The following is a 27578-nucleotide window of genomic DNA, read 5'->3' as shown; positions in this document are numbered from 1 at the left end:
TTAGAATAATTATTACGCTCGCGCTTTTAATTTTTCCAATTTACAACTGTATACTTAATGTTTCTGATAGATGGCACTTATCTTCACTATGGCTTAAGGATGTAGGCTTAAACAAGTCGTACTACTCTCTCAAGGTAATTTATAATACTTATCTCAAAAACTATTTAATTAATCACTGTTAAAGGCGAACATACAAGAAGCAGACTATCTTTCTCTCTTGATAGGCTATTCCTTTGGGTTTAAATGTCACGCTGAACTATCATTAAGGTGTGAAACACCTAAGTGACAAATTCTATGCTGTGAAGTTCGTACAGTTAATAGTATTCTTACTGCATAATATTCACTGGACCATAGATACTATACTTGTATATTATGAAAATAGCATATGCTGTGAAGTTCGTACAGTTAATAGTATTCTTACTGCATAATATTCACTGGACCATAGATACTATACTTGTATATTATGAAAATAGCATATCAGTTCGCTTAAATTAAATTTTAAACTTTTTTCATAAAGCATTTCTTAAGTTTGAGATGTACGTAAAGACTATTATTCCTTTCGTGTAGAAAGGTAATAACTACGACTCTAGCCTCATAATTTTTTTTGAGTAAACCTGTCAGATGTCCCATCACTCTGAATATCTTGTATGAAATATTTTATAGAAAGGTTATAAAATAGATAGTTTTTTCATGTGTATGCATAAACATGGGTTTACATCACATTTATAGTGACTTGTTGGAAACTCATGTTTGAGTGTATTTTTAACTTGTAATTTTCCAGTTTTTGCATTTTCAAATAAAAACGGGTATAAAAAGCAAATGGAAACTAGAAATGTTTTTAAACCTTACACATTTTATTCACCTTTGAGCTGAAAAAAGTTAATATATTACTATCTAATAACTCAGTAAAATAAGTACAGTACAAGAACCACAAATATTCTTTAAGCATTCTGAACCCATAAAATATATTATTTTAAAACTTAGCTTATTAAAATTGTTTTCAGATTGACAATTAACTTGGTTTATACATATATAAAATTTCTTGTTTTATCAGTTGGATTCACAATTAATTTGAAGAACATTGATCTACTGATAAACATGAAAAGTACTTTGCTTTAGTAATTACGTTCACAATCAACAACACTGATTTACTGGTATACATAAAATAAGTCTTGTTTTATTAGTTAGATTCAAGGTTAACTTGACTAACACTGATTTACTGGTATACATTGCTCTTTTACTTGTTAAAATCACAGTTAACTTAATTAACACATATTTAATAGTATACAACAAAATATCTTGTTTTATTGGTTAGATTACCCATTGACTAGGTTATTAAGTATATAGTACCAGCTGTACAACCTATTTTTCACTTCTTTTAGTTTAAAAGTTAAGTTCACTAATATTTTCTCTATAATTCCCAAGATCAGAACATGGCATTTCTCAAGCAAGTTTGTAAACAATGTTTTCTAGGGACTAATTGGATAAAGTGGAGGTTACACACCTTCTCTTTTTCCTTTACAAGAGTAACAACATGCTTTTTCAATGAGCATACCAAATTATCCTTTTCAGAAAATCAGGCAATAGTTACAGGATGACTCGTCCACGATCATCACTGTATGTTAGGGTCAACTGATTTTACAGCCACCATTTTCTTGCATCAGAAAGCCATTTGTTTATTGTTATATTTAAAACAGTGATATAGGCCTGAGAAAGCAGGTTTTGAGAAACTTTCTCATCACTTCATACAAGTTTTCAATAGATTTCTTTCTAATGTGAAAATGTTATAGGAATTTACATAAAATAACAGAGTTAAATTCATTTTGGACAATGTTTCTTAATTATATCTCCTGCACTATAATTCTCGTAGTTCTTACTTTCAATTGTTAGCAACTGATTTATGTAGTTTTACTTGAGGTATCCTACAACTTTATACATAGCTTTCAATTTTATTACTTAGGCACTCTTTGGCTATAACATATCATTGAAAAAACTCACTAATACTATCATTACTTGTGCACTTGTTTTTGATACACAGATACACATAGAATCACTTGTCTTGTATAATAGTACTTTTTTGTGTACTGTCAAGATCTCATTTAAATTTTGGTTTATTATGTAAATCTGTATTAAGATTAATTTTTTGTGTAGTTCAACCATCACATCCACTGAAAAACAAACGTGTATGAAACATTTATGAAACCACTGTTTTTGCAAGTCTCAACTTCTCTGCTTTGTCAGAATTCCTCAAGATACCACACTGAGGTACCTGAATTGTCAACTTTTCGAGTAACCAGTTCAACTTATGATTGGACTGGTCTACAAAAGATATAATGATAAATGAATTTCAGTAGTTTGAAACTAGATTAAACTAGTACTAGTCTATTGGGAAACATTTTTTGAAGTGTAACTCAATTTTGAATGCTTCTTTTAAGTAAATTTCTTCTGATGTGAAGAAACGATAAAAAAGCTAGAAATTCAATTAAGAGGCGAAAGTTTGAATTTTATTTTCATGAAAAAATTGGAGTGCTTGTTTACACTAGTGATGTAAACATTGGTGTTTCTGATAATATCAGTTAAAGTAATTCAAATGTAAATATTGAAATTTATCAATGTGAATTTATGTCTGTTTGGAAAATTTTTAAAGTGGGTGCCTTGGTTAACTTTTGTAACTTATGTTAACTAAAATACAATAAAAAACACAGCATAGAAAAATATGTCTAATGCAAATTTGGGATACACACTTTTGTGCTCATATTAGGTGCCACATAAATTGAGTATTTATATTAATTATATATAATCTGTACCTATTTGATATACAACATCTAGTATGTATCCATTTCTATTACCTATTATGTTAACTAATGTGAATGCATGGTAACACATGAAAAGATTTATAGTTATAAGGTAGTTAAAATATGCAAATTATTTCTTTCAGATGGTAAAACACCACATGCAAGATACGTTTAAATAATTAGCTAAAATAGCAGTGGAGAGTCCAGTAGGCCATACCCTGCAAAAATACCTCCTTCATCTATTCCTATCTTCTTACTGCGTAGTAAGTGACCAGCTTCATTGTTCACGAGAACATCTTCTTGATTTCTGTAAATATATTTTTATTATTATATGCAACTAACAGCATGTCAATTTTCTTAATTAGAAATGCTAAGTTTTGAGAATATCACAGGTCCAGTTATTAACAGCCCAAACTATAGAAGACAGAGCAGAATACTGCAGGCCTAGCAATAAAAACTGATGAAGAGAGAAGAGAGAGGAATATTATGGGACCAGGTACTGGCAAGAAACACTGAAAAACAGTAGTTTATATATATAGATAGATATTAAAGGCCTAGGTAATAGAAATGAACATTGAAGAAGAGGAAGAGAGAATAACACTATTGGTATATGTACTGAGAAAAAAACTGAAGATTAGGGAAGAGTAGAATGATGTAGGTTCAACAAATAGCAGTCAAAGCTGAAAAAAAGAGCAATTTATCATCTTAAATTGTATTATACAGATCAAAGTAATAGCAAGAAAACAAAACATGTGTAGCCTAATATCTTTGATGTGGAGCTATATAATTAATAAGCAGAAAGCCATCTTTTCAGTTTCATACTTTTTATGTAGAACTAAGAAGGTAACAGTCAAAAGACTGTCTGTAGCCTTAGATTTTTCCTATAGTTGATTATCAGAAGACAAGGAATAAGGGCAGCTTTATGTATTTAATGTGTAACTCTACAGTTACTGGTAAAAGGGTAGACAAATAAAGCACTTATTTTTAAAAGTAGCAATTGGAATAATTATAACTTATCCACAGTGATTTTTTCACACATGGCCACTTATTCATTCTAAAAACTTGAAAGTCAAATCAGCATCTATTCCAGTTTGACTTTCTGTTCGTTTATGTGTTTCTTACCCAAGAATAACTCCAAAGATACCAAGTTCTCCAATTATTGTGATCTTGGTTGGTGGTTCTTTCCTCCGAATGATGTAATTCTCAGTAGATGGTGGTTTTATTCTTTCCATTAAGATGTAGGCTTCTCGCTCTTTAGATCTTCCAAGTTCTGTCAACTTAGTTTTCACTTGTTTTCCATATATATTGTATCCTAAATAATATAGTTTTGTTGTTAAGCACAAAGCAACACAATGATTGTAAGTGTTCTGCCAACTACAGGCAGAGTAACTATTTTTCTATTTTTAGTGTTATAAGACTTCAGACTAGCATCTGTGTGTAGACCAATGTATATCACACACACACACACACACACAAAATGTACATATAAATATCTATAAACACACAGAAATATTTAAGAAAAGTCTATAAATCTTTCAGTTTTATCAAGTAACAAATAAATCAGAGGAGCCTTCATTTCGTGAAACATTAATTATCCATGATTTTGCAAGGTGCATGCAAGTCCAGCTTCTAACAGGTTAAGGTAACAATTTCAACCTCATTTTAAGATAGCTCATCCAAGTTTTGATTTAATTGACACATCATTAATATTTTTCCTTCTCATTGGAAAAATATAACCAAGTTGCAGGAATCATAACAAACATTTTGTGAATAGTATCTAGTTTGTGCTTTAAACAGTCACAAGACTTAATTTACATTTTTCACCAATTTTGATGTTGTAATATTTCTAAATTTGTGTTGAGATGCAATTTTGGAAAAACTTCTCTTCATCTCAGAATTTTCATTTTTCTGTATCACAAAAGTCCATTTAATATATAACCAATAAGTTCCAACTTTACTGATATTCACTAACATATTTCTTTTAACACTATTTCACTAATTGTACTAACTATCACTCCTGGTTATGAATCTAAAAACAAGGTAAAAATTGAAAAAGGTTTATTGGTGACCTATGACCTGACCTATTACAATGATATCAACTCAGACTAGGCAACAATAGTTTCTTTTCAACAAATAATAAAAGTTATTTTATTAATTTATACTTTTTGAATGTATTAAATTTAGCCATTATATTCAACACAAGTATTTGAGTAATCAGTTTCTAAGCCTAGTAGTCTTATTTCAGATCTTTTCACAGAAAAATTTCTACAGCTTTCAAACAAATATCTCAAAAAGATATTTAGGAATCAAAAATGCCATCTAAAAAACAACCACCTCAATTTGTGTTTTTTCTTGTCTAAACTTTCCAATAAATGTTTTTCTCTACACTAAAAATCTATTCACTTTCCCATAGATACCTCTCAACATTTTATTTGCTCTACATCAAAATAAATACTTTATAATCTGCTCAAACCATTGGTATTTAATTCAATTAAACTGTGTTTTATTTATTAGCAGTTGTTCATGTCACATGCTGTAAGGATACATAAGCGTATAAAAAAGGTGCAAAACTAACAAAATCAGAAAGAGAAGGAAAAATCATGAGAATCCATGAGAATTATATTTTCAACAGATTACAGTTTCTTAGAAAATACAAACCTATGCTTTAAGATGGGAAAAAACTTCTAAAAAGTGATAAGTACATGGTTTAGGAACAAGACTCATTGGAGCTCTGTACAAATAAGTCTGAACATATTCCGTTTTAGTAAATTGTATTAAATAAATGCTAAAAATGTTAAGATATTAATTCTCAAATAGAATTAACAGCCTATATATTAGTCTTAATTTATCTAGAAGACTAAAATATTTTACTTTTGGGAAAAAAAAAGGGTCATTAGCACAGCCAGGTTAGTGGTTCATCTCCTTATTTGAACAAACTAAAGCACTCTTAGTGTAAAATGTTCTTTTCATATATGAAACCTACCTCCTCCTTCCCGTTGTGGTTTCATGACATAGTTCTGTGGATTTTGTAAAGCTTCTATTACAATTTCATCTCCACTAGAATCCTAATAAGAAGCAGAAGGAATTTTGGTTATCTTTTTGATACATCCTAGGACAAAAGTTTATTCACAGCTGTATAGAAGTAAATACTCTGCATATTAGAGGTGAGAAAATCAAACTATCAAAAATATGGATGACATTTCTATCTTATATCATTAAGGTTAATCTTGAAAGCCTATATGTTCATCCTCCAACTACAGTCTCAATTATGTAGCCCTCAAGAAGAAAAAGTGAAATATTACTCTATTAGCAATTAGAATTTTAACAATAATTAAGTGAAGGTATAACTGTACTACTAATATTGCATGTAATATAACATTTTTAGTTTGGTAACAGCAATTCTTATCAACAACATTTGTAGTTTAAGTTTCTAATAATAAACATGGGTACTCACCAAATCCAAGGAATATTGTCCTGCAAAAACATTCCTCACTCTTTTAACATAATCTACATCTTTAAATAACTTTTCCATAATTCCAGGTCTTGATAACTCCTGCTGAACCTTTTTAGTTCCTGCCAGGTGATACTGTATGGAGGGACACTTGATAGCTCTGGATTTCTCAATTAAAAGCCGTAGCTTCCAGTCCTGGAAGGAAAAAATCAACCTATAGTTTTAAATAATTGGAATCAAAATATGAACTGTTCTTTAGTATTAACAACTATTGCTCCAATTGTTAAATGACCAAACAGTAATAGATTTTCTGCTATTTAAAGTCATTGATTGATATTCCAATTCCTAGAAGATACAGCAGTGATTATGCTTCAGTTAGGCAAAGTCATCAACAAATTCTTACAAACATTGTGTTGGTTGTATATGCCAATTAAAGAAAAAAGTATCATCAGCTAATGGTCCCAGATAAACACCTAAAATCATATATCATTTTCAATATGGTGAGTAATTCACAAAAACTATGGAGATTGAATAAATTATGTTAATATGATTTTGTAGCCTAACCATGTTAAAATCCATGTCATAATGCTTGGTCACATTATGTCTGATGACTCTGCATCTTGAGAACAGCCTTGCAGTTTAGTTTCTATTCCAAAAAGCTCTATCATGAAGTTATGCCCAAAGCACACCACTCCTCCCTACAGATTTTACTTTCCATAATTTGTGAAGTCTTATCTTGATGAATATAATACTAAGATCAACTTATTCCTCGAAGCATATATTTATGGTTATGTTGCATATTGTTGCCAGGAGCATGTATTCAGCTTCTGCTACAGACCTTTGTGTTCATGGATTGTTATCCATTACAAGATGCTGAACTTTGCTTATCATAGCTGGGTATGGCTTATTACAGGAGTTTTTCTAGATAATACTGGTGCTCAAGTTGATCTATACACCAGTGTTTTCCAAAGGCATTAGGTACAAGTGATATTGCTGAGGTAAAATGGTCTTTGTAATCTGAACATATGAATATTATGCATTAAAAAAGATTATTACAACCTTTCCCTATTTTCTGTATCTTGAAAGCTTTCAACACAGTGCCAATTACTATATTTAAATGTGAATGAGTAGAGTAGAATGAAGTGTATATTTTGTTTTGTTGTTTTAATATTTCAAGAGTTAACAAGACACATCAGTACTAACCTGTTTACTATACTGATCAGGAACATAACCAGTACGAAAGTAAACCACAGCTACTTCTTGGTTTTTCCTTCAATAACAGACAAAAAAGGAAAAAAAAATAATAAAAACAACTAAAAATAATTACAATTAATTTCAACATTAACAAATAAAGATTCATTTAGCAGTAAAGAAATATGGAAGTGTCAATTAATTACAGCACAACAAATATTTCTTCTTTACTAAATGTTCATTTGAACAACTTTTAAACTTTATTCTTTATCATTTAAAACAGTGTTTTTTGCCTATATTTAGGGGTGAAGACAAAGTGTGCCTGTCATGACTTTTTAAAGAACACCATTCATAAGGGTATGTATTTTATGCCAGAATTATCAACTATGCAGTTTAGTGAAATTGCTGATTCAGTGAAGGTTGCTGAAAGATGACAGTAAATACTAGGTACAATACACAAAGATAAATAATTTTTTTGTTTTGTTTTGTAAATGTGCATTTCAGAGGTTCTAGAGATCATGCAAGTTGAATACCCAAACTATAATGAACAAAATTATTTTATCCTTCACATGAACAAAATTTGCATCTTGCATTCTGAGTGTCAAATCACAGATACATCCAAATACTTTATAACATGCAATTTTTGTGTATAATAGACTTGTAAGTGTTATTCAAAGCTTGCCCTTATTTCATGTAGATACACTTAGTGAATTCAGAATTATTTTCAACATTTCATCTCCATTACAGGGTTAATCCAAGGGACTGACACTATGCACATTCAGATAACACATCTCCACATTAATGAATAAAATAAAGTTTAGATAGGCTTATGGAACAATTATTTATAATCCCATAACCCACATAGGTTTTACTAAATGTTGGATCATTAGGTAGAGTAATAGGCAGATTATATGCAAAACAAAAGCATTAAAGCAGGTTAAATAAAATATACAAATTCCGAAAATACTTCTATAACACACATCTTTTTAAAAAATGTAACACAACTATAATATAGACTTTATGATGATCCTTATACCATTTTTCATTCAGATTCTATCTTCTACCTAATATCTAGAGGAAATACTCAATATCTTCTGAGGTTGCCCATGCATTTCCAACCACTTCTGTTAGTCAATTAAATATACAGCTTGAACAACTGTTATTTCTTTCATTGAATTTTGAAATATCTGTATAAAATTGTAAATCACTTACAGCAAAAGAGTTGTGATCCTTTTATGATTTTTTTTAGTATTTCATGTTCAAAGCTATAAATGTTGAAGCTCTTTTTACAAAAAAACAATGATTCTCGGATTATGAGTACACTTGCTGTAAATGAGTCAGTTATAAATATACTCATTATGTTTTATCTACAAAAGTTAAGTGTTAAATGAAAAGAATTTTTTAAAGGAATTTTTATTTATTGTGTTGTTGATGGTGATGTTACATGGCTATCAAGTGCATGATAAATGGTAAAAGTTACAAGAGGAAGATATAAATGATACAACTCTCTACGAATTACGATTGTTACAGTCAAGATTGATACTGAAAACTAGACAATGGAACTTTACTAATTGTGATCTTTAAAGGTAACAAAGGTAAACAATAACAAACAATAATCAATTGAAAACTGCAGTGGTGATCACAAAATTAAGGAAAACATGAACAATATAAGACTATCATTTTTGAGATTTATCAAAATGTGATTAATAGAAATTTCTCAACATTTATAGAATTAAACTTTGTGAATAGTGCAATTTCCTAAACAAACTGTTTTGACCTTGATTGTGGAACTTCTTGTAACTCAATTTTTTTTTAATTAAACAAATATTTTTGAAACTCATTCAACAGCATCAAAACTAATGAAATAAAGTAATTAATTTTAGGGTTACAGAACATTTAAGATGAAATGTTTGAAATTGCATTAATCAATATCGGTTTTGGAAAATTTTGGACTTTGTTTTTCATACTTAAAATTATATTTATCAAAAGATTAGGATATTAATATTTTCCTTACCTGAAAGTTATAATTTTCCTACACTGAAAATATATCTACAATAGGTACTTACCTCTATCTCACATAAATAGCTATTCTCATTCAGTGCTGCCTTCTACATGCCTTGAACTGTTACCTTACAATCAAGTAATTTAAATGTGTCTTGCATGCAAATCACCATGTGACAAACCTCCACCAATAAGAGTGTGACAGACTTTTCTCTTGCATGCAACTCCCTCTGTTCAATTCTTCCAAACAACCACTTCAAGGTTTGGCAGAAAACTAAAAAAATTGAAATTCCTAGTTTTCAATTAGCATGACAAAATATCTCAGACAAAAAGACAGGTTTAGTAAAGGAAGTATGGGAAGAAAGAGAGAAAAGGAAGAAAATACATGAACAGAAATACAAAATAAGTAAAACAAAGTAAAAAAGAGCTCACTCCTTAAGTTGGCCAAACAGATTATTAATCAAAAATAAATGAGAAAAAGGAGTTGCAAACATAATGGAAATGAGATATTTAGGCATGAGAAAGAAAACAGTACAAATTCTAAAGACAAGCTAAACACACTTTGGTACGGTAAAAATTAATAAAAAACACAAAATAAAAAGGAAAAGAACACACCTGATAATGAAATACAGAGAAAGAGAGAAAGGAAAATTAAAATTATTTCACAAATAGTAAGGGAGGTTTAGGTATATACCCATAAAATCATTATCCCTGAGATATGTGGGTTATGTTGTGAGGTTTTATAAATGTGAATACCCTTCTTTTTGAGAAGTTATTCACGTAAGTCAGTGGCCAGGCCATATGATAGAAAAGAACAACCGGGGTAAAATAGGTAGGCAGTCTGCAGGGTTTTTATCCCACTATAGTTGTCTACAGACAAAAAGGTTTTGAGGACCACTCATCTAGCTAAGTAGTCAAATTTCTTTTAATACTTGCATGTAAATATAAGCTATGTTCTGATTTTTGTTGCTCCAAAGATAATTTAACCATTAAACATGGAAAATGTTTATGCATATGTCATATTATACAACTTAGAAAAGGAATCATTTACTTTGTAAAACACTAACAATGTTGAAATTAATTTAGAAGTCCAAATACTCCAAGAAATGTTATGACTTTTGTTAGCAAGTACCTCAAATCTATCATAAAAGTGAAGGATTTAACTTCAGGATGTGGTTATAATTCTTTTTTAAACAGATGCACTTCTTTCACAAAAAGTAAATCACTAAGTAACTTACACATGAAGCATTTTCTCCTTTAACACAGCATTCAATTGAAGTTCTGAAAACTTTTGTCTTGTCACATGAATATCTTTTCTTTTTTCTCGAACAGCAAACTCTAAACACCTTTGATCACTTATATTATAAGTTTCTTCTTCAACAACAAAAAGAATAACTGCTCTGAAAAGTAAGAAAGGAACAAACAACCTTAGTTTTGGTCTTATAGCAAATGTATAAAGAATTAAAAAAAAAGTCTAAAAGCTGATTTACAATTACATTCACACAGTGGAATTATAATATGGCAAAAAATAAACTGTTAAAAACTTTGAAAAACAATATATTTAAGAAATACTATAAAGTTCCTAAGTGAGATATGTTTGTTTGTTTTTTAATTATACAAAACGGTACACAAGGGTTATCTGTACTAGCCATCCCTAATTTAACAGTGTAAGACTAGAGGAAAGGCAGCTAGTCATCATCACCCACCACCAACTCTTGGGCTATTTTACCAATGAATACTGGGATTGATCATTACATTACAATGTTCTCACAGCTGAAAGGATAAGCATGTCTAGTGTGACGTGAATTTAAATACGCAACCCTTAGATTATAAGTTGAGTGCCTTAACCACCTAGCCATGCTAGGCCAATTACTGAAACATATAGATGCTGTTATGTTTGCAACAATAAAAAATAAGTATTATATTAGTATCATTACAGCTCTTACCTGTGGACACTTTATAACCTCTCCCTAAAATCAGGATACATTTAGAAATTAGCTGAAGTTATTCAAAAGAAAGACAGTGAACAAAATAACCCATGCAATTACAGAGCTACAAGCTTATTAAGCACTCTTGGTAAACTTATTTGAGAAACTAATTTCCAACTCATTACTTGAGTTCCTTAAAAATATAAACATCCTAAACAACATACATAATACAAGCAAAAGAAAAAAAGATAAATTATTTATTATTTAGACAAGGTCATTTGGAATTATTTTCCAAGGATTTAATCATAATAAAAAAACAACACTTAACCATAGCCACATTTCTGTACCTAACTAAAGCTGTTTATTCCATGTGGCATGATGCAATCAGGTATACACTACATTATTACAAAATCCTCACTCCCATCATAAGACAGATATCAAGCTTTCTACAAATCATGATTGTCAAGTTACAGTTAAAATTAACCAAGAATTACCTGAATCCTCAAAACTCAGAGCCATCCAAAGCACCATATTATATATCATATTTGTTAAAGATCCCCCCATCCTTCACACTAGCATCACAGTAAGAGAGATGTTGTTGTGTAGAATATATCCCACAATTTTCTTCTCAACAAAAAGAGTTCAAAACTCAATTCTATATCTTACTGATGCACCAAACTCCACCAAAATACAAGCAATCTTACTTCATAGACATAAGCAAATATACAAAGGAAGTAAACAAAGGTAAACTTCATTCACAAAATTCCCTTATTACACTTTCAAAAATCAGCCATTAAAATCCACAAGCAAAAGAATAACTTACTCTATTGAACTGGAGGAATAAACATGTACAAATCATACGTTATGCCTCTCTATGGATATGGCCGTACAACTTGCAATATGCCAGAATGAATATACAAGATTAAGCCAGAAAAATATAGAGTAGATCAATATCAAGACAATAAATACAAACATTAAAACCTTGATTTTACAAAAAATTAGTCTGCATGAATAGCTGAATTTCTAGTTCTTGCTGCTACCACAGCCCCACTAGAAACAATATAACTTGCATGTGAATCTCAATCAATCTGAACAGCAATTAAACACATTGTATAAACTCCACAAAAACATACCTAGAACTCTATGCAAAATATTTCTATAAATAATCAATCTGTGTTCAATTATATATTGCTAATTAATTATTCTTTTGTTCTTTCAGCAGCATAGCATAGCCATATGTCAAGTAAAATATTTGGCTCCCAGCTTGTGAAAATGGATTTTCACCAGGCACTCCATGTTCTTTAAAACAAAGAAATCATGGAGGCAGGTAGTATTCTTCAGTCTGCTCAAAGTTTCGTATTTGTTTTTTTGACATAAATACAGCTTTGTAACTAAGCTAAATAAATTTTATAGTAAAATTCTGTGGTATTGGTATAGTTATTTATGATATTTTTGGTTATTCATTTGTACATATAAAACCTGTAAAAAATTGTTTGATATACTTCAACTATGAAATTTAAAAAAGCCCAACAACCTATGTCCAGCAACAATTGAGTTCAAAGGTTGGAGCCAGAAGAGATAATTGTTTGCTTTACTTCTTCATTTATTGTTCTATATTTTAAGAAAAACAAGTTTAATAACTTATTTCTCAATGATAATAATATATAATGTTACATAAATGAAATTTGATTGTTTATTACAAAATACTAGTCCACTAAAACACAGCCAAGACAGTCACTTTTAAAGACTAAAGGTCAGTAAAGATACTAACAAGTGCACATGCACCACGTCAATTTATGTATTTTAACTTGGCATGACTAGAAAGATACAGTAGCTACTCAGACTGAATATTTATAGTGTTATAATACATAGTCATTTGTCAAGTGCAAAGCACCTTGCCCTAACTCTTTGCCACCAAGGAGTTAAGATCAGAGCAGTTTTCTATAAGAGAAGAGCAAAAAATGAATTTCCACTGCAAATCAAACCAGTCATTCTGATCAACAAACATTAGACCAGAACTGGCTCATTCTACAAAGCTGTATACTCAAGACTTTAAAATGGAAATAATGTACATGTGTGTAAATCATTTGTTAGATGCTAATTAGTAACAAATAAATCTGGTTCCTTATCTTAATTATTTTCATCAAGCAGTAGAGACTCACTCTGATTTACCATAGACTTCCCATGCAGCCACTAAACCTTCAGCTAATCTACTGACAGCTGGGTTTACAGGAATCTGAAACCAAGGATATTTTACAAAATATTGTCAGAATAAATACTTATTCATAAAGTAAAATTACAACTAAAAACATTCCGAGCTTAATTTGAATATGGAAGAAAGGCAGAACATATCATAAGCTAAGAATTTATTTTTTATTCCAATCTTACACTGATTGTTTGCTTTATTATGACCCCAATCTAAAATTGTGTTTCACCATCTTTTATCAACACATTTGTTTATACTCAGGATGGCATGGACTTCATAATACAGCAGAACACCATATGTAAGTCAGTTTTGTTTTTTACAGGAGTATGTGGATATTTCATTTGCTGATGTTATCAGAAGATAACAACAATGAATCAGCATTCAAGTTCATCCCAAAGATGCTCCGATTGTGATATTGTGATTGTGTTTCCCAAGGTACTCTTCAAATCATTTTCAAAGAACAGGTGCAAGGTCGACTGTCACATTGTCATCTGGAAGGGTTCTTGTTCATCAGTACACATTAAGGGGAGGTAGTAGGATACATAATTGTTGTTAATGTTAAGACAAACTCTGAATTAACAGGCCCAAACTAACTTCAAGATCGTCACCAGATTTTAAATGGACTGCATTTTCTTCAGAAATTTTGAGCATAAATAACTGGCTTTCTCTTACATGTTTCCTTTTTCAATACAGGAAATAAAATAACTCTTCATACCACATAACATCCACATCTTGATGTGCATTGTCTATGCTTTAACCAACACTCAAGCTACAATTTTGTGTTTGCATTTGAGAGAAGCATTTATTAGTATTTGTCAGCTGTCACATAAATTTTGTATAAAGGCCATTCCTTTGGTATGGTTGGAGAATGTCATTGTTGTAGGGATTGGTTAGGCAAGAAGCATTCTGATATAAACTGCAATTTAAAAAAGATTTTCTAATCATACTTTCCCTTGGTCTCTCATCAACAGTAGATTGCCAGTTTTGTAGTGGCAGATACATTCCCTTTCGATTGCTTTTGTCGATAGACTGTAAATAGATATCTTTAAACATCTGGAGAAGGAAATGATTTTTATAACTATACCTTCACCCTAGTGAAAAATCTCCTACCATAAATTTTTGAAAGTTAAACTATTCTCAACCTTATTTCTTATTGTTAAGACTTGCATCTTAATTTTTATGGACAACAAGTGACCCATTGGACCATCTCTGCAGCTCCATCCTCTAAACTAAAACTATTAAATAAATTTTTAAAAATCTTAAAAGACAGTCCTTATCATTCATACAGTTATCGAGCTTTCTCTTAAAAGTCATAAAAATTTCCATCTCCACAACATTCAAAGGTTACCCACTCAAGAGGTCAATTACCATTGTTTGAAATATAAAACCTTCTTAGCTGAAGATGACACCTACCTTGCCAAATTATCATTGTTAAGTATGGAAAAAGGTGATGCATGAACACAGTCAATTCCCTTTACAATTTTAAACCCCTCAATCAGATACCCTCTAAATATTAATAAAAAAAAAAAAAATTTCAGATATCTGACCTGTCATTATATGACAACCTCAACTGAACCCTTTCCAACAATTCAATGTCATTCCTAATATAAGAAGCCCAAGATTAAACATTCAATATTTCTGGTGGCGTAAACAATGAAATATAACCTTTTAGACTTACATTCAATATTTCTGTAGATATAATCTAAATTATATATGCCTTACCACAAGCAATGGCACACTGCTTGGATGGCTTAAGAGATCGATCAACCATTACATCAAGATCCTTTTCCTTCATGACACTCTTAAGGTTATTCCTATCCAAATTATGATTTAAATTACTATAACCCACCTGCATTTATTATAGTTAAAACTCACTTGTCATTTATCTGCCCAATGCATTAAATCATCTAAATCATTTTGTATATCACCAGCATCCTCTTCATGGCAAGCAACACCCATGATGTAAAAAAAGTAGAAATTGGACATATATTCAATATTCAACCTCCTTCAAAACCATTGGGGAAATATTATCTGGCTAAGAAGCTTCATCATTCTTTTGACTTTACAATTTTTTCTTAAGTTCAAAATTAATGCAATCATCTTCATAGATCTTGTTTTCATCCACCAACTGTTCAAGATAAAGAATCTGCTTAAATTCTCATAAGTAAAAATTGAAGAAAGAGCAGATATTAATAATCCAGCCATTTCACAATCATCAGATGCAAGTGTTCTTTTGACATCATTCAAGAGTCCTACTCCCATCCTAACATTTTGCTTACCCTTAATGTGCTTAAAGAAATCTTCACAATGAGTTTCAGCCAACCATTTTCATAACTCTTTTTGATGACCCATGTTTATGTTTGACCAACTTTATTCCTGATCTCCATATGCTGCAAAATATTAAACCTAATACAACAATGACCACTTGCACCCAGATGTTCCTCAATTTTCTAGCAGGTTCCTTGTCCAATTGAAGAAACCACACTGAACAGTTTTCAAAAACCTTTCTCCCTCATGGCTTAACACTAGCATTTCCCAATATATATAAGTGGTTTAAAATTACCCATAATTATGACCTCATTAATAACTGAAATTTTAATCTCACTTTAAATTTTCTAATTTCACCAGTATCATCTGTAACATTTCTGCTACAAGCTTTTTTTCTTTTATATTTACTAAGAGAAACTCAAATGGATTCAATCTCCTTTCTATTATCATTGATACCCTCAACTTCAACAGGATGCAAGTCACACTTTACATAAATAGTTACCCCTGCTCTCTCTTTAGCACTCTCTCCCTATTTAAAAACCTATAACCCTGTATTTAAAAAGATATTTCTACCACCAAAATCATCTATATTTAACTATTTCAGTTATTCCCATTATATCAAAATTTTCCATTCCTACCAGTGGCCCTTCCCACTGTTTAAAACTTCACTTACAGCCGAGTTAATAGTCCTTATAATCAACCCAGATCCTACCCTAGTTAAATGTAAACACATTCAAAAAACTTCTGTCTCCCACTGAATTGATCCCACAAGTCCAACCAGATTTATAACCTACCTCAATTTTATCCTTAAAACAAGAAGAGACAATTAACTAGTCTGTACTTGTTTAATAGAACATATATAACCTGTTTTAAGATTTACAAGTAAGTTGAATTACAACTGAGTCTAAAGTGACATTTGAATTTCTAAAAGTTTAGTTCACATAAACAGTCAAATGGAGCTTGTTAAATGTGTTTGGTACTGATATTAATCAGTGCATTGATTTATATATCTTTCAGTTTTATTTACATTCGTAATATTTATTTTCCTACTGAATTTAAAATGAACTCAATATGCATTTCTATGAGTAATGTTTTACAAATCTTATTTTTAGTAAAGTCTAAAAATTATAATATTTTGGAATGTTTTATCTAATGTTCAGTCACACAAGTAAAATATCTATATTAATGTCATGGCTAGTTCAATACACATTATTTTTTATGCTGAAAAACTAATACATTTGCCAGTTTAATAATTCAAAGTTATCAATTTAAAGCACACTATTAAATGAATATAGAACACTTTACTGTGTATTCACTGCTTTTAAGTGCACCAGCAGTTACTAACAAATTACTTACACATCTTCCAAATAAAAAGTAAAAACTGACCTTTTGAGCAAGTTCTTGACATCCACACTGGTTCAAAACAAGCCTACAAAATAAAATATCATTCACTAATAGAGTATATTTTTAACTGGGTGCTTATCACAGCACTTGAGTGAAATAAAAGTTAAACAGAGGATTATTAATAAAAGTTTTACTGTTATAATTATCCTCATGTGCAGGATAAGGTTTTACATTACTAAATAATTAACACACTATTCATTTATGGATATCCTCAAATGAATTACAAGTGCATCAAAGCAACAACAAGCAAGTACAAATTTTTATTTATTTAAATTCTAGTGAAGTACAAGTCTTTCAATGAAATAAATTGTTAATATCATAATAAAAATTACAAGTGAGCAAGAGAACCTTACCTATGTAAACTTTCCAAACGAGATGGGAGTCCACCTAAGCCTGATAAACCTCAATAATTAACACACTATTCATTTATGGATATCTTCAAATACCTATGTAAACAAATTTATTTATTTTCCTGGTGAAGTACAAGTCTTTCAATGAAATAAATTGTTAATATCATAATAAAATTACAAGTGAGCAAAAGAACCTTACCTATGAGTCCACCTAAACCTGATGCAATTGTATTAACTTCTACCTGTTTTATTTCCAAATCTTCAAAGTTCACATCATTGCTAGTACTATTTAGCATGTAATCAGAACGAAGCAATCCCAAACTTAGGGGCTACATCATGTAAAAATATTAAAAACATTGTTGATACTTTGATTATTAATTTTTAGGGAAGTAGTGTACTTACACATGTTTAAACTTATCCTGAAATTAATAGGGAAGCACTATTATATACACTCACAGAGATACAAGTTGTTCATCATCTTGAATGACTCACAAAATATACACACGTTTTGGTAACAAATTTAAATAGCATTAAAACCACATCAATACATTAGTTTCTACTAGTATTTATTAAAAAAAACAGATCCTATCATTAGCAATACACACCTATAAACAAAACAACACACACACACACACACACACATACATTTTCTTAACCAAACTGGATAAAATAATTTTTAGTAGAAGGAAGTGATATAACATTTAATTTCTTGGAGAAATTTTCCCCACTGTAATGAAATTAGTACTTGTACTTTGACAAAGCTACTAAGTCTATCTTCTACAATACCTAATTTTGAACTAATGATCATAGGGAAAACAGTCAGTCAGTCTAAACATACCACTCATACTAAAGGACTGACTGTCACTTTTATAATGTATTGGGGAAAATGTTGTGGTATTGTATGGGATCAAACACAGCCTACCAGCTGCAAAATTCAAAGTTCTACCACAGGATTAACCCATGTCTCAAATGGAAGTGGAAAAACATTTCTAGAAAAAAAGAAAGCTTTTTTTTCAGTGGAAAAAAATAGAAATAAAAATTGCTAGTGCAGATAAATGGGAGAAGTTCTGATTAATACATAAAAATATTCATCTCTTTAAAGTATTATGTGAAAGGTTTCTTAATGCCAGATATGAGATGGAATTTCGCCTTTGAGAAAAGTGGAAGGGAATTGGGGTACATTTTCTATGTGGAATGAAAATTATACAACTTTCCTTAATATAAATAGTTAAGTATAGTTTCCTCATGAAAAACAGTTTTTATTAGTTTTTGATAAAATTTCAACAAGAACTAAGTATACTTAAGTCTTTTATTTTCCCAAGCTTGACAACTTGTCATGGAGATTGTGCATGGGAAAATGATCTAATAAAAAACGTTTTACCTACTTGAGCAAAACCTTCTTTTATGACTTCTTCGTATATACTAAACAAATTTGCTGTAAACTCATCTGTTTGAATTGCACTGCATATAAACAATAAAAATACATTAACATGCCAAGATGACTGTCAGATATAAAAGTTCAACTGTTGTTTATAAAAATATGAATAACAATGTAAGAAAATACTTTGTACATATTTTCCCTTAACTTTATTTACCATTTACAGACAAGATCTCTCAAATAAAACATCTATGAAGGCAATACTTGATTTTTTGTAACTATCAAATAACACAAAGTACCTTCATAATTCTTAAACAGTTATAAAAAAAACTTATTTTTAAATATTCTCTAAACTTCCAAAACATTCAGTTGTTTTTTTAAAACTTCCTGATACACTTACTGACTTCATACATAATAAAGAATGTGATTACATATTTTCTTTTTTGTAAACCTACCTCTCAAATAAGTGAGATAGGTTTTAGGTGTGCTTTATATTAATAGCTCTACACTTAGATAATGTTTCCTCTGTTCTGATATAAAATAAAAATTGTTAATAATGAATTACTCCTGAACCTATGATGTAAAAACAGAAAACTCCTTCATGGCTTTGTGTTTACAACTGGACACTGCATTAGCTGGCTGTTTGAATATATAGGCAAAGGAATGTACATGGATTAAACAAATAAAAATGGACTTAATTTCAGACAATACAGAAGAGATCAGCTTCACTTAAAAGCTTTTGTTATGTTACTCAGCTTTACTTACTTACAATATGTTCAGTTATTCTACATAGTGTTGAATTTGTAATAAAAATCCAATGAACAAGAAAGTGAAGATGTATCTTCAAATGTACTGACAGTTGCAATAATCATAAAACAACATTAAGAATTATCTTAGTGATTATCTTTAAATGTAATCCAGGAAATGGGGAACTGCATTTTATTTCACATAATTCCAACTTTTATGTAATTGTGACATTATATTTTCTGTATCTCTTATGCTCCACTTTCACAGTCATTCAATTATTGTTTTGTTTTTTAAATATTCAAAATAACTTTTTTCAATTTCATTTTGATGTCCAACTATAAGCTAGATGAGTTTTCATCCAAATTCTAGCAAAAAATATTAAATAGTCCAATTGTTTTAAGATATTTCTGTAATAAAGATATCTTAATGCTATTACTGTTTCACATCTTGCATTTTTTTCTTCTATAATATGTTTAAAAGTATAACACGACACTAACTACTCCATTAAATGAGTTTATTTGCTAAGTAAAAAAAGTTATATTTACTCCCTTCCATATGAATATAATGACAAGAAAATACAAGCTATATTTAAGTTAAGCCCTTTCTCTCTCATACAGCTGACTGGGTCTTCAAAAAATTTTGATTAGTAATATATTTTGAAGCAAGTGAAAAACCTAGTAGATAAATAATTTATTTTAACTCTAAAAATACTTGCAACCAGTATTTTTTAAACATTTTTTGTTGTTATATTAGGGACCAAGGAACTAACAAAGTCATAGACCCACATAGTGCTTAATTATCAGAAAAAACAATATTAATTACTGAGCAAGTCCATGTGTACCCCAAAGTCTGTAAAGAACAAGTTAAGTGAGTTACACAGATATCAGCAGTTTTATGTGTCATAAAGTATAGCTTACAAGTAACCACGTACTTCTTTAAACAGGAACATAAGAATTCATAATTGTAAGCCACTCGATGAAGTAGTAAATTAATATCTCTCTGAATGAACTTTACATATTCAAAACTCTTTTTTGGAAATGGTGATGGAAAAAGAGTAAATGGTAGTAAGACTACGCTGTCATCTTCATAAGACTCTTTAGTCCGCATTGATATGCCTGCAACAAATATACAAGCCATAAACAATAATTATTTTAGTACAGATAATCCAACCATTTTAGTATACTCTTTTGCCATCTTAACCACAGTTGTAAAAGGTTTTAAGGAGTATTATACATTAATAATCAATAAATATATCTATGTTACTTAATTATTTTCAAGTGTTTAACCAGCTTATTTTACTCTTACATAAACACATGGATAACAGCTGCTGTATACTTGCAATATTTAGAATTAAACTTTTCCTTTCACAACAAAACTCAATGTATAACCAAAAAGTATTTATGCATAGCATCAAATTATGTAAATATTTCAGTTTTACTCTGCAGCTACTCAATTTTAAGTACAAGTTTAGTTTACATAAATAAACCATTTCACTACAGGCAATTTACCATTTATGAGTGCATAATCTTTTGCCATCTGAACAACAGGAGCTAATGAACGTAGCTGTTGCTCTTGGTCCATGTTTTGGTTGGGTAGAATATGTTGAATGAAATTTGAATACATTTTTCTCTTAATTTTACTTTCCATGGTAAGTCTTTACTGGATCTAAGATACAGAATATATCCAATATGTATAAATTTCATACATTAGTAAAACATGTTCTATCTTAAATAGAGAAAATTCATTTTGTCATTCCTTGTGATACTGAAACATCACACTTAGGGGGAAAAAAAATTCTCTACCACAATACTAAAAGTTTTATGATGTATCCCTTTCAAGTATCTTATGTATGATAAATTTATTATTATTATGTATTTAATTTGGCTGTGAGAAAACATGCTATACAATCGTCCACACACACACACACACACAAATTTGTTGAATGGTAGATTAAGCAACCTCTTAAGACAAAGACAGGTATATCATAGTCTAAATGTTAGAATAATGTTTTCTATATGAAAATAATAATTGGGAGAAAGGAAAACAAGCAGAAGAAGGTTGAATATGACACCATTATTTAACACAAAATTCCCACCCAGTCTGTCACATTTATATATTTGAAAAAAGAACATAAAGCTTAAGGCATGAAAAATCTTCCATTTATTATGAACACATGTTAATGGCAAAAGAAAATTCATAATTTCTTTTTATTTCCAATATAACAATTGTTTTTTTTTGTAAACATTTTAACTGTACACTTTATGAAATTAATTTTTAATTGCTATTATGATTTCAAACAGGGTAAAATCTTCTCTCAAATCTTTTGACCTGTGTAGATGTCACTGCTCGTACTGATGAATGGTAGAGATGTAAATTTGATATAACTGGATTTTTGGAAGGCTTTCAAAATATTTTCACACAAAACAATTATCTGTTTGGATGTAGGAGATAAGTTAGTTGAATGGATTAAACAAAGGGCAGTTAAATAACAGGAGAAAAGGGGTTGTAACACATACAGCACAGCAATCATACTGGATTATAATTGCAAGAGCCAGTCTCTCTTAAGTTTTAGGAGCCCAAGACTAAACACAATATTCTAAATATGGACTAGCTAGTGACCTATATAATAAAATTATAAACTCTTTATACTTGTATTCAATATTTCTGAAGATAAAACCTGAGATCCTATTTGTTCTATTGCTAACAACAACCCACTGCTCAGATGGCTTTAGAGACTGATAGACTATTACACCAATATCCTTTTCTTTCATGACACTACTAAGGTTATTCCAATCCAAATTATACTTAATTCCAATTATGATAATCCACATGCAATATCTTACATTTATTATAATTAAAACCTATCTGTCACTTATTTGCCCAGTTTAGTAAATTATCTAAATTGATTTCAAAAAGCAACAGCATTCTAGTCATAGTCAACAACAACAACCAAGACCTTAATATCATCTGTAAGTTTAAGTAATTCATTACTCCTTCATCTATGTCATTGATATAAATTAAAAAGAGCAAAGGTACCAAGATTAAGCTCTGAGGTATCCCACTTGTAACATTAATTCAGTTTGACCGAATTCTATTTGTAACAACTGTGCTTTCATACATCCAGTCACTCTTCTATCTTATTTGATAACTTATACCCCACGCTTATATATATATATATATATATTTTTTTTTACCAGCCTTTTATGTGGTACCTTATCAAATTTTTTTCAAAACCCAGGTACACCAAATCTACACCTTTACTCTTATCTACATATTCAGTAACCATTTTAAAGAATGCAAAAATATTTGTAAGGCAAGATTTTTTTTCTTTGTGAAATCATGCTGATATCCAATAAAATTCTCACCTTTGTTAAAAGACTTCACAATGCATCTTTTAACAGGCTTTCCAAAACTTTTCCCACACCTATTCTATTGGGTCTATAATTACTGGGACAATTTTATCACCTCCCTCGATATGAAGAGTTAGATTATCTAACTTCCAATTCTGGTACCTGCTTAATATTGAATTCTGACAAAAGTAGTAGCAAGTGACTCACTGGCAAACCCTGCATAAAAATTGCTCATATTTATTACTAGCTTCCTTAAAAGTTCATGCCAGTCCCAAGTTTCTAGATGAATTTTGGACTCTCATTATATTATTTGCTCAAAAAATGTGTAATTATTGTCCTTCCAATTTTAACAGACTCAGAATTTATGCAACTGTCTTATTCAACTTTGTTTTCATTTATCAACTGCTCAAGATGAAGAATACTGCTTAACTCTTCATCAGTAAAAACTGAAGAAAAAAGCAAAATGTAACTACCTAGCCATTTCATAACCATTAAATACGAGCAATCCTTTATTATCTCTCAAGGGTCCTATCACAATTCTAACATTTTGTTTACCCTCAATGTATTTAAAGAAATTCTTCCTGTTATTTTTTTATATTTTCAGCCAACCTTTTTTCATTTGCTTTATTTAGAATTAAATCAATTAGTTTTAGCCCTAATAGTATTTTACCTTCCTAAAAGTCATTGTTAACCTATGTACTCCGTGAAAGCTAGCTCTTCCTAAAATCCTGCTGCCATTTTCCACAGTCTACACTTCTATTTATTAACTCCACTTTGATTATGATGGCTTCATACATACAAACTCTAAATAAAAATTGCATACTTTTATTACTAGCTTCCTTAAAAGTACATGCCAGCCCCAAGTTCCTGGAAGGATTTTGGACTAATCATTTTATTTACTCCAAAATGTGTAATTATCTTGAAAATAAACAACCATAAAGGAGAACACATGATCATGATGACATTATTTAGGATATTCTTATGTCAGAAATAATAATGGAACAATCAACTAATACAACTTTTCAAAACAAATATTTAGTAATTAGTCACAATAAAGGCTTGAGCTATACTTACAATTAGCTCTTCCTAAAATCCTGCTCACATTTTGTTCAGTGTTATTGCTTTGAAATTAACTGGAAGGATTTTGACTAATCATTTTATTTTTTCTTCTAAAGGAGAACACTATCTGACATTTTTAACATGTCTACCACTGTTTATTTCCTTGCTTTGTGGTAAAAAACTTTTAACTCAAACTTAACATATACATATTTTGAATGTTCTGTTTATTTTCTATCATTTAGATATTATCATATGTTTGTTTGAAGATAGATACTCAGAGAAATTTTTCCTAAAACACTAGCAACATCATGTTGGACACTTAAAGTCTGGCCCTTAAGTAAGGGACCTATGAGTGTTGAGCTGAAACCCTGAATGTTTTTTACATACATTAACAAATAATTTGCTCATATAAATGTCTATCATAATACATCTGTCCTAAAGAGCCCTGGTTTTGAAAAATATCCCTGTCAGAACTGGTTATTGTTGGTGTGGTGTGTATATTACACACTTTCCTTACTGTTACTGAGACATTTTTATAAACAAATTAAAAAAGGTTACCTATTCTTCATATAAACCCTTGACAATACTTCCTCCCAAGAAATGTTTACAGTTTGGTTTTCTTACTATAAGGAGGACATTGAGTTATTTGAAAAAATACAATACAAGGTTACTACGGAAAAGATTCATGATGACGAGAAACCCACTTGAAGTAAAAATGTATCTCAGCTTTAATATTTAAAGTATTAATGCCCATATCAGCTATCCTGATATACACATGTTCAAGATTATGATTCATGGGATGGAGGGACCATCATGTGAAGACAAGTTACAAATTATTCTTCTTGAGAAAAGAATGGTTATAGTCCTTTTCTTTTTAGTGCTCAAAATGTAAGATGGATAGACAAGATTAATGTACCATCTATTTTTCACCTTTTATTATAAGTGGAAGGAGTAGAAAACATTCAGTAGGGTAAATATTCATCTGCAAATTTCAAAAGGATGGTCAGTCTTTAGAATAAATTACCTTTAGAAGTGTTAGATAAAAAGGGTTGGAAGAGTTCAAGAGAAAACTTGATGAATGTCTAAAAGATTAAGGCCATACACAAGGCAACAGTTGTTTCATTGAATGAACAAGATAGCAACATTAAACAAAGGTAGCTACCTTTTAAATAGGTACACATGTTGACTTTTCTTTAAAAATAACACTGCCATTAGTCTAGAAATATATTATTTATTAAGAAGAGAAGTAAGATTTAATATTTTAAAATGCATTTTTGAAGAATTGTTGATAAAGAACTGAAAATTAATTTTATAAAGAAAAAGAATACAAAGTTCACAAGCAAATTTTGTGTTGTGTTACATAGGGAAAGAAATTATATTCTATTTCTCAACAAACAAGAGTATAATGCTTATTTATAAAGTCATGGATCATCTTGCATTTTTCATACCCAGCACCAAGGTAACTGATGTACAATCAAAATATGTTGGGCAAGACTTATACTACCTAAAACTCTAAATAAAGAAACTAATACCATTCAATCTAACTTTTCACACACACACACACATTCTAGAAGTAACCAACATGTTAGAAAAGTGAAACTGTAACCAAACCTGTATTTTTCAAAACATACACTTGTGTCTTCTCACACTGTAGAATATAGCACAGAGAATTGTTTGTTGTTGAACATAAAACTACACAATCAGCTTCCCATGGAGTGCCCACCACAGATATTAAAACCTGATTTTTACTTTTAGTGTTATAAACCCTTCTGTCAAAGAAGTCACTGATTCCTCTCTTCCTTAAAGTGTAGGTAAGCAAAGCTAGTTTTGAAGGACAAAATAGGTCGTTTATGTCCACGTTAACAAGGGTATTTAAGTTAAGAGAACCCTCTTGTGCCTAATGTTTTAAGTCTCATTTTTCTTTTGTTTTCTGTGCAAATATTCACACTCTATACATGTGTTGGATGGTAAGTAAGCAACTTTTGTTGATACCACGACATTATACGTCCTGTTTGAGCAACGAGAGAAATGACTGATAGGTAACTTCTTTCAGTTACCATCCAAAATAAATTCATCAGTTCGCGACAAATACCTTCCATCCTACATGCATATATGTAAATAGCTGGTCTGAAAGTATCCCCTGTTGACTTCGTTTTTTGTGCGTGTCTTTCATCCTTTTCCCTGTCTCTCCCATCCTCTCGTATCTTACCTTTCTTCTTTCCCCACTTAATCCTTTTTTAAAGGCATTTGGATGGGAACGAAAAGCACCTTCTTCCAATGTTTGTTTGTTTTGGAATTTCGCACAAAGCTACTCGAGGGCCATCTGTGACATTAGAACGTCCCCACGGCTGGGAGGGCGAGCATGTTTGGCGCGAGTCGGGCGCGAACCCGCGACCCTCAGATTATGAAGCGCACGCCTTAACGCGCTAGGCCATGCCAGGCCTATTCTTCCAATGAAATTTTAAGAGGCAGCTATTCCCCTCCCATTTTTGTCACCCTTCATCTGTCTAGGTATCTTTATAAAAAAAAAAAAAAAAAAAAAAGAGAGACTTATTTCTGAACACAAACATCAATATTTATAAAATACAAACGCAACGTTGGTGATATAAAAATATAAGCAGAATTAGAGCATAAAATACAACAGTTAACCATTTTTCAAAGCACAAATAAAATTAAAACTACAAGACCGATCGCTGCGAGTACTGAAACAGTGTATTTTAACACATGGTATATTTTACATATCACAGATACGCACCTTAAATATTCTCCCTCTCTCCTAAATCTCACTTGAAATCTAAATATTTTTTATCAATTTACTTAATCACGAAATAGCATATCACATGACTACCTACTGAGCATTTCTATTACTACAAATGATAATCAAATATGAACACTGTATCCATACGTCACCGATAGAGGAGCACCGTTTTAAAGTTTAAAAAAAACTCATTTGTTTGATGCTTGTCATACACTACGAGGCAAGTAAGATAATGATTAACGCAAATAAAAATATAGATAAACAAAATAAGTGTAGGAAAAAGTACATAAACAATAAAGAAAATCATATTAAAATATAAAATGTAAGTTGCTACATCACGCTCCTCCCTTCTGAAAAAAAAAACAAACTGATGGTAGTGGTCAGTTCTTAAATATTCTTTATTTAAACACTAAAAATCTAGTTAAGACAAAGTACAATTAATTTAATTTACAAAAAGATCCAAAACTCGAGCTCTTTCGAATCACTTACTATGGCGATGATTATATAAGTGTAATATGGTATATAGGTACAGAGGTCACCTCACTAATTTTGCGATTACTTCTTACCAACAAATACTGGGATTAATCAACACATTATAACGTCTCATTGTTGAAAGAACCACCATATTTGGTGTTAAGTTTTGATTGTACAACGTACAGATTGCGAAGCGAGAATCTTAAGCACTGTGTATG

General features: G+C 30.4%; 1 protein-coding gene and 1 long non-coding RNA gene across 7 annotated transcripts; one reads left to right on the top strand and one right to left on the bottom strand.

Annotated features, from left to right (window-relative positions):
• On the top strand, positions 1 to 12656 carry LOC143233101 (uncharacterized). 2 transcript variants are annotated; one of them, XR_013017969.1, is made up of 4 exons: positions 1 to 134; positions 2939 to 3104; positions 7741 to 7794; positions 12589 to 12656. It is a non-coding gene; the product is annotated as an uncharacterized LOC143233101 (long non-coding RNA). The 2 variants fall into 2 exon arrangements; XR_013017970.1 differs by having other exon boundaries at positions 12586 to 12656.
• Positions 834 to 27115, bottom strand: LOC143233099 (glutathione synthetase-like). Of its 5 annotated transcripts, none has more exons than XM_076469003.1 (14): positions 26884 to 27115; positions 21228 to 21384; positions 20651 to 20834; positions 18980 to 19055; positions 17806 to 17923; positions 17598 to 17631; positions 17227 to 17269; positions 13529 to 13602; positions 10677 to 10838; positions 7450 to 7516; positions 6250 to 6441; positions 5779 to 5860; positions 3918 to 4107; positions 834 to 3102 (listed from the first exon to the last, which is right to left on the bottom strand). In XM_076469003.1, the coding sequence occupies exons 2-14, from the start codon at positions 21364 to 21366 to the stop codon at positions 2979 to 2981; spliced, it is 1485 nt and encodes a 494-aa protein (XP_076325118.1). In that variant the 5' UTR covers positions 21367 to 21384; positions 26884 to 27115; the 3' UTR covers positions 834 to 2978. The 5 variants fall into 5 exon arrangements, with proteins under 5 accessions (XP_076325118.1, XP_076325122.1, XP_076325120.1 ...); XM_076469007.1 differs by lacking the exon at positions 26884 to 27115 and adding an exon at positions 25740 to 26668 and having other exon boundaries at positions 20637 to 20834; XM_076469005.1 differs by lacking the exon at positions 26884 to 27115 and adding an exon at positions 25760 to 26558.
• Positions 27116 to 27578: the final 463 nt, after the last annotated feature.

The sequence above is a fragment of the Tachypleus tridentatus genome, chromosome 12 (assembly GCF_004210375.1).
Source record: "Tachypleus tridentatus isolate NWPU-2018 chromosome 12, ASM421037v1, whole genome shotgun sequence".
NCBI classification, from domain to species: Eukaryota; Metazoa; Arthropoda; class Merostomata; order Xiphosura; family Limulidae; genus Tachypleus; species Tachypleus tridentatus.
Note: the sequence above shows the minus strand (reverse complement) of the source record. Positions and strands in the feature narration are given on the sequence as shown.

Excerpts from the sequence above, each read along its gene's own strand:
- LOC143233099 (XM_076469003.1), bottom strand. The coding sequence starts at position 21,366 with ATGGAAAGTAAAATTAAGAGAAAAATGTATTCAAATTTCATTCAACAT. Across the intron at positions 17,270-17,597 it reads CGTTTGGAAAGTTTACATAG|GCTTGTTTTGAACCAGTGTG; the intron begins GTAAGGTTCTCT and ends TTTATTTTGTAG. Across the intron at positions 13,603-17,226 it reads GTCAAGAACTTGCTCAAAAG|ATTCCTGTAAACCCAGCTGT; the intron begins GTCAGTTTTTAC and ends CCTTGGTTTCAG.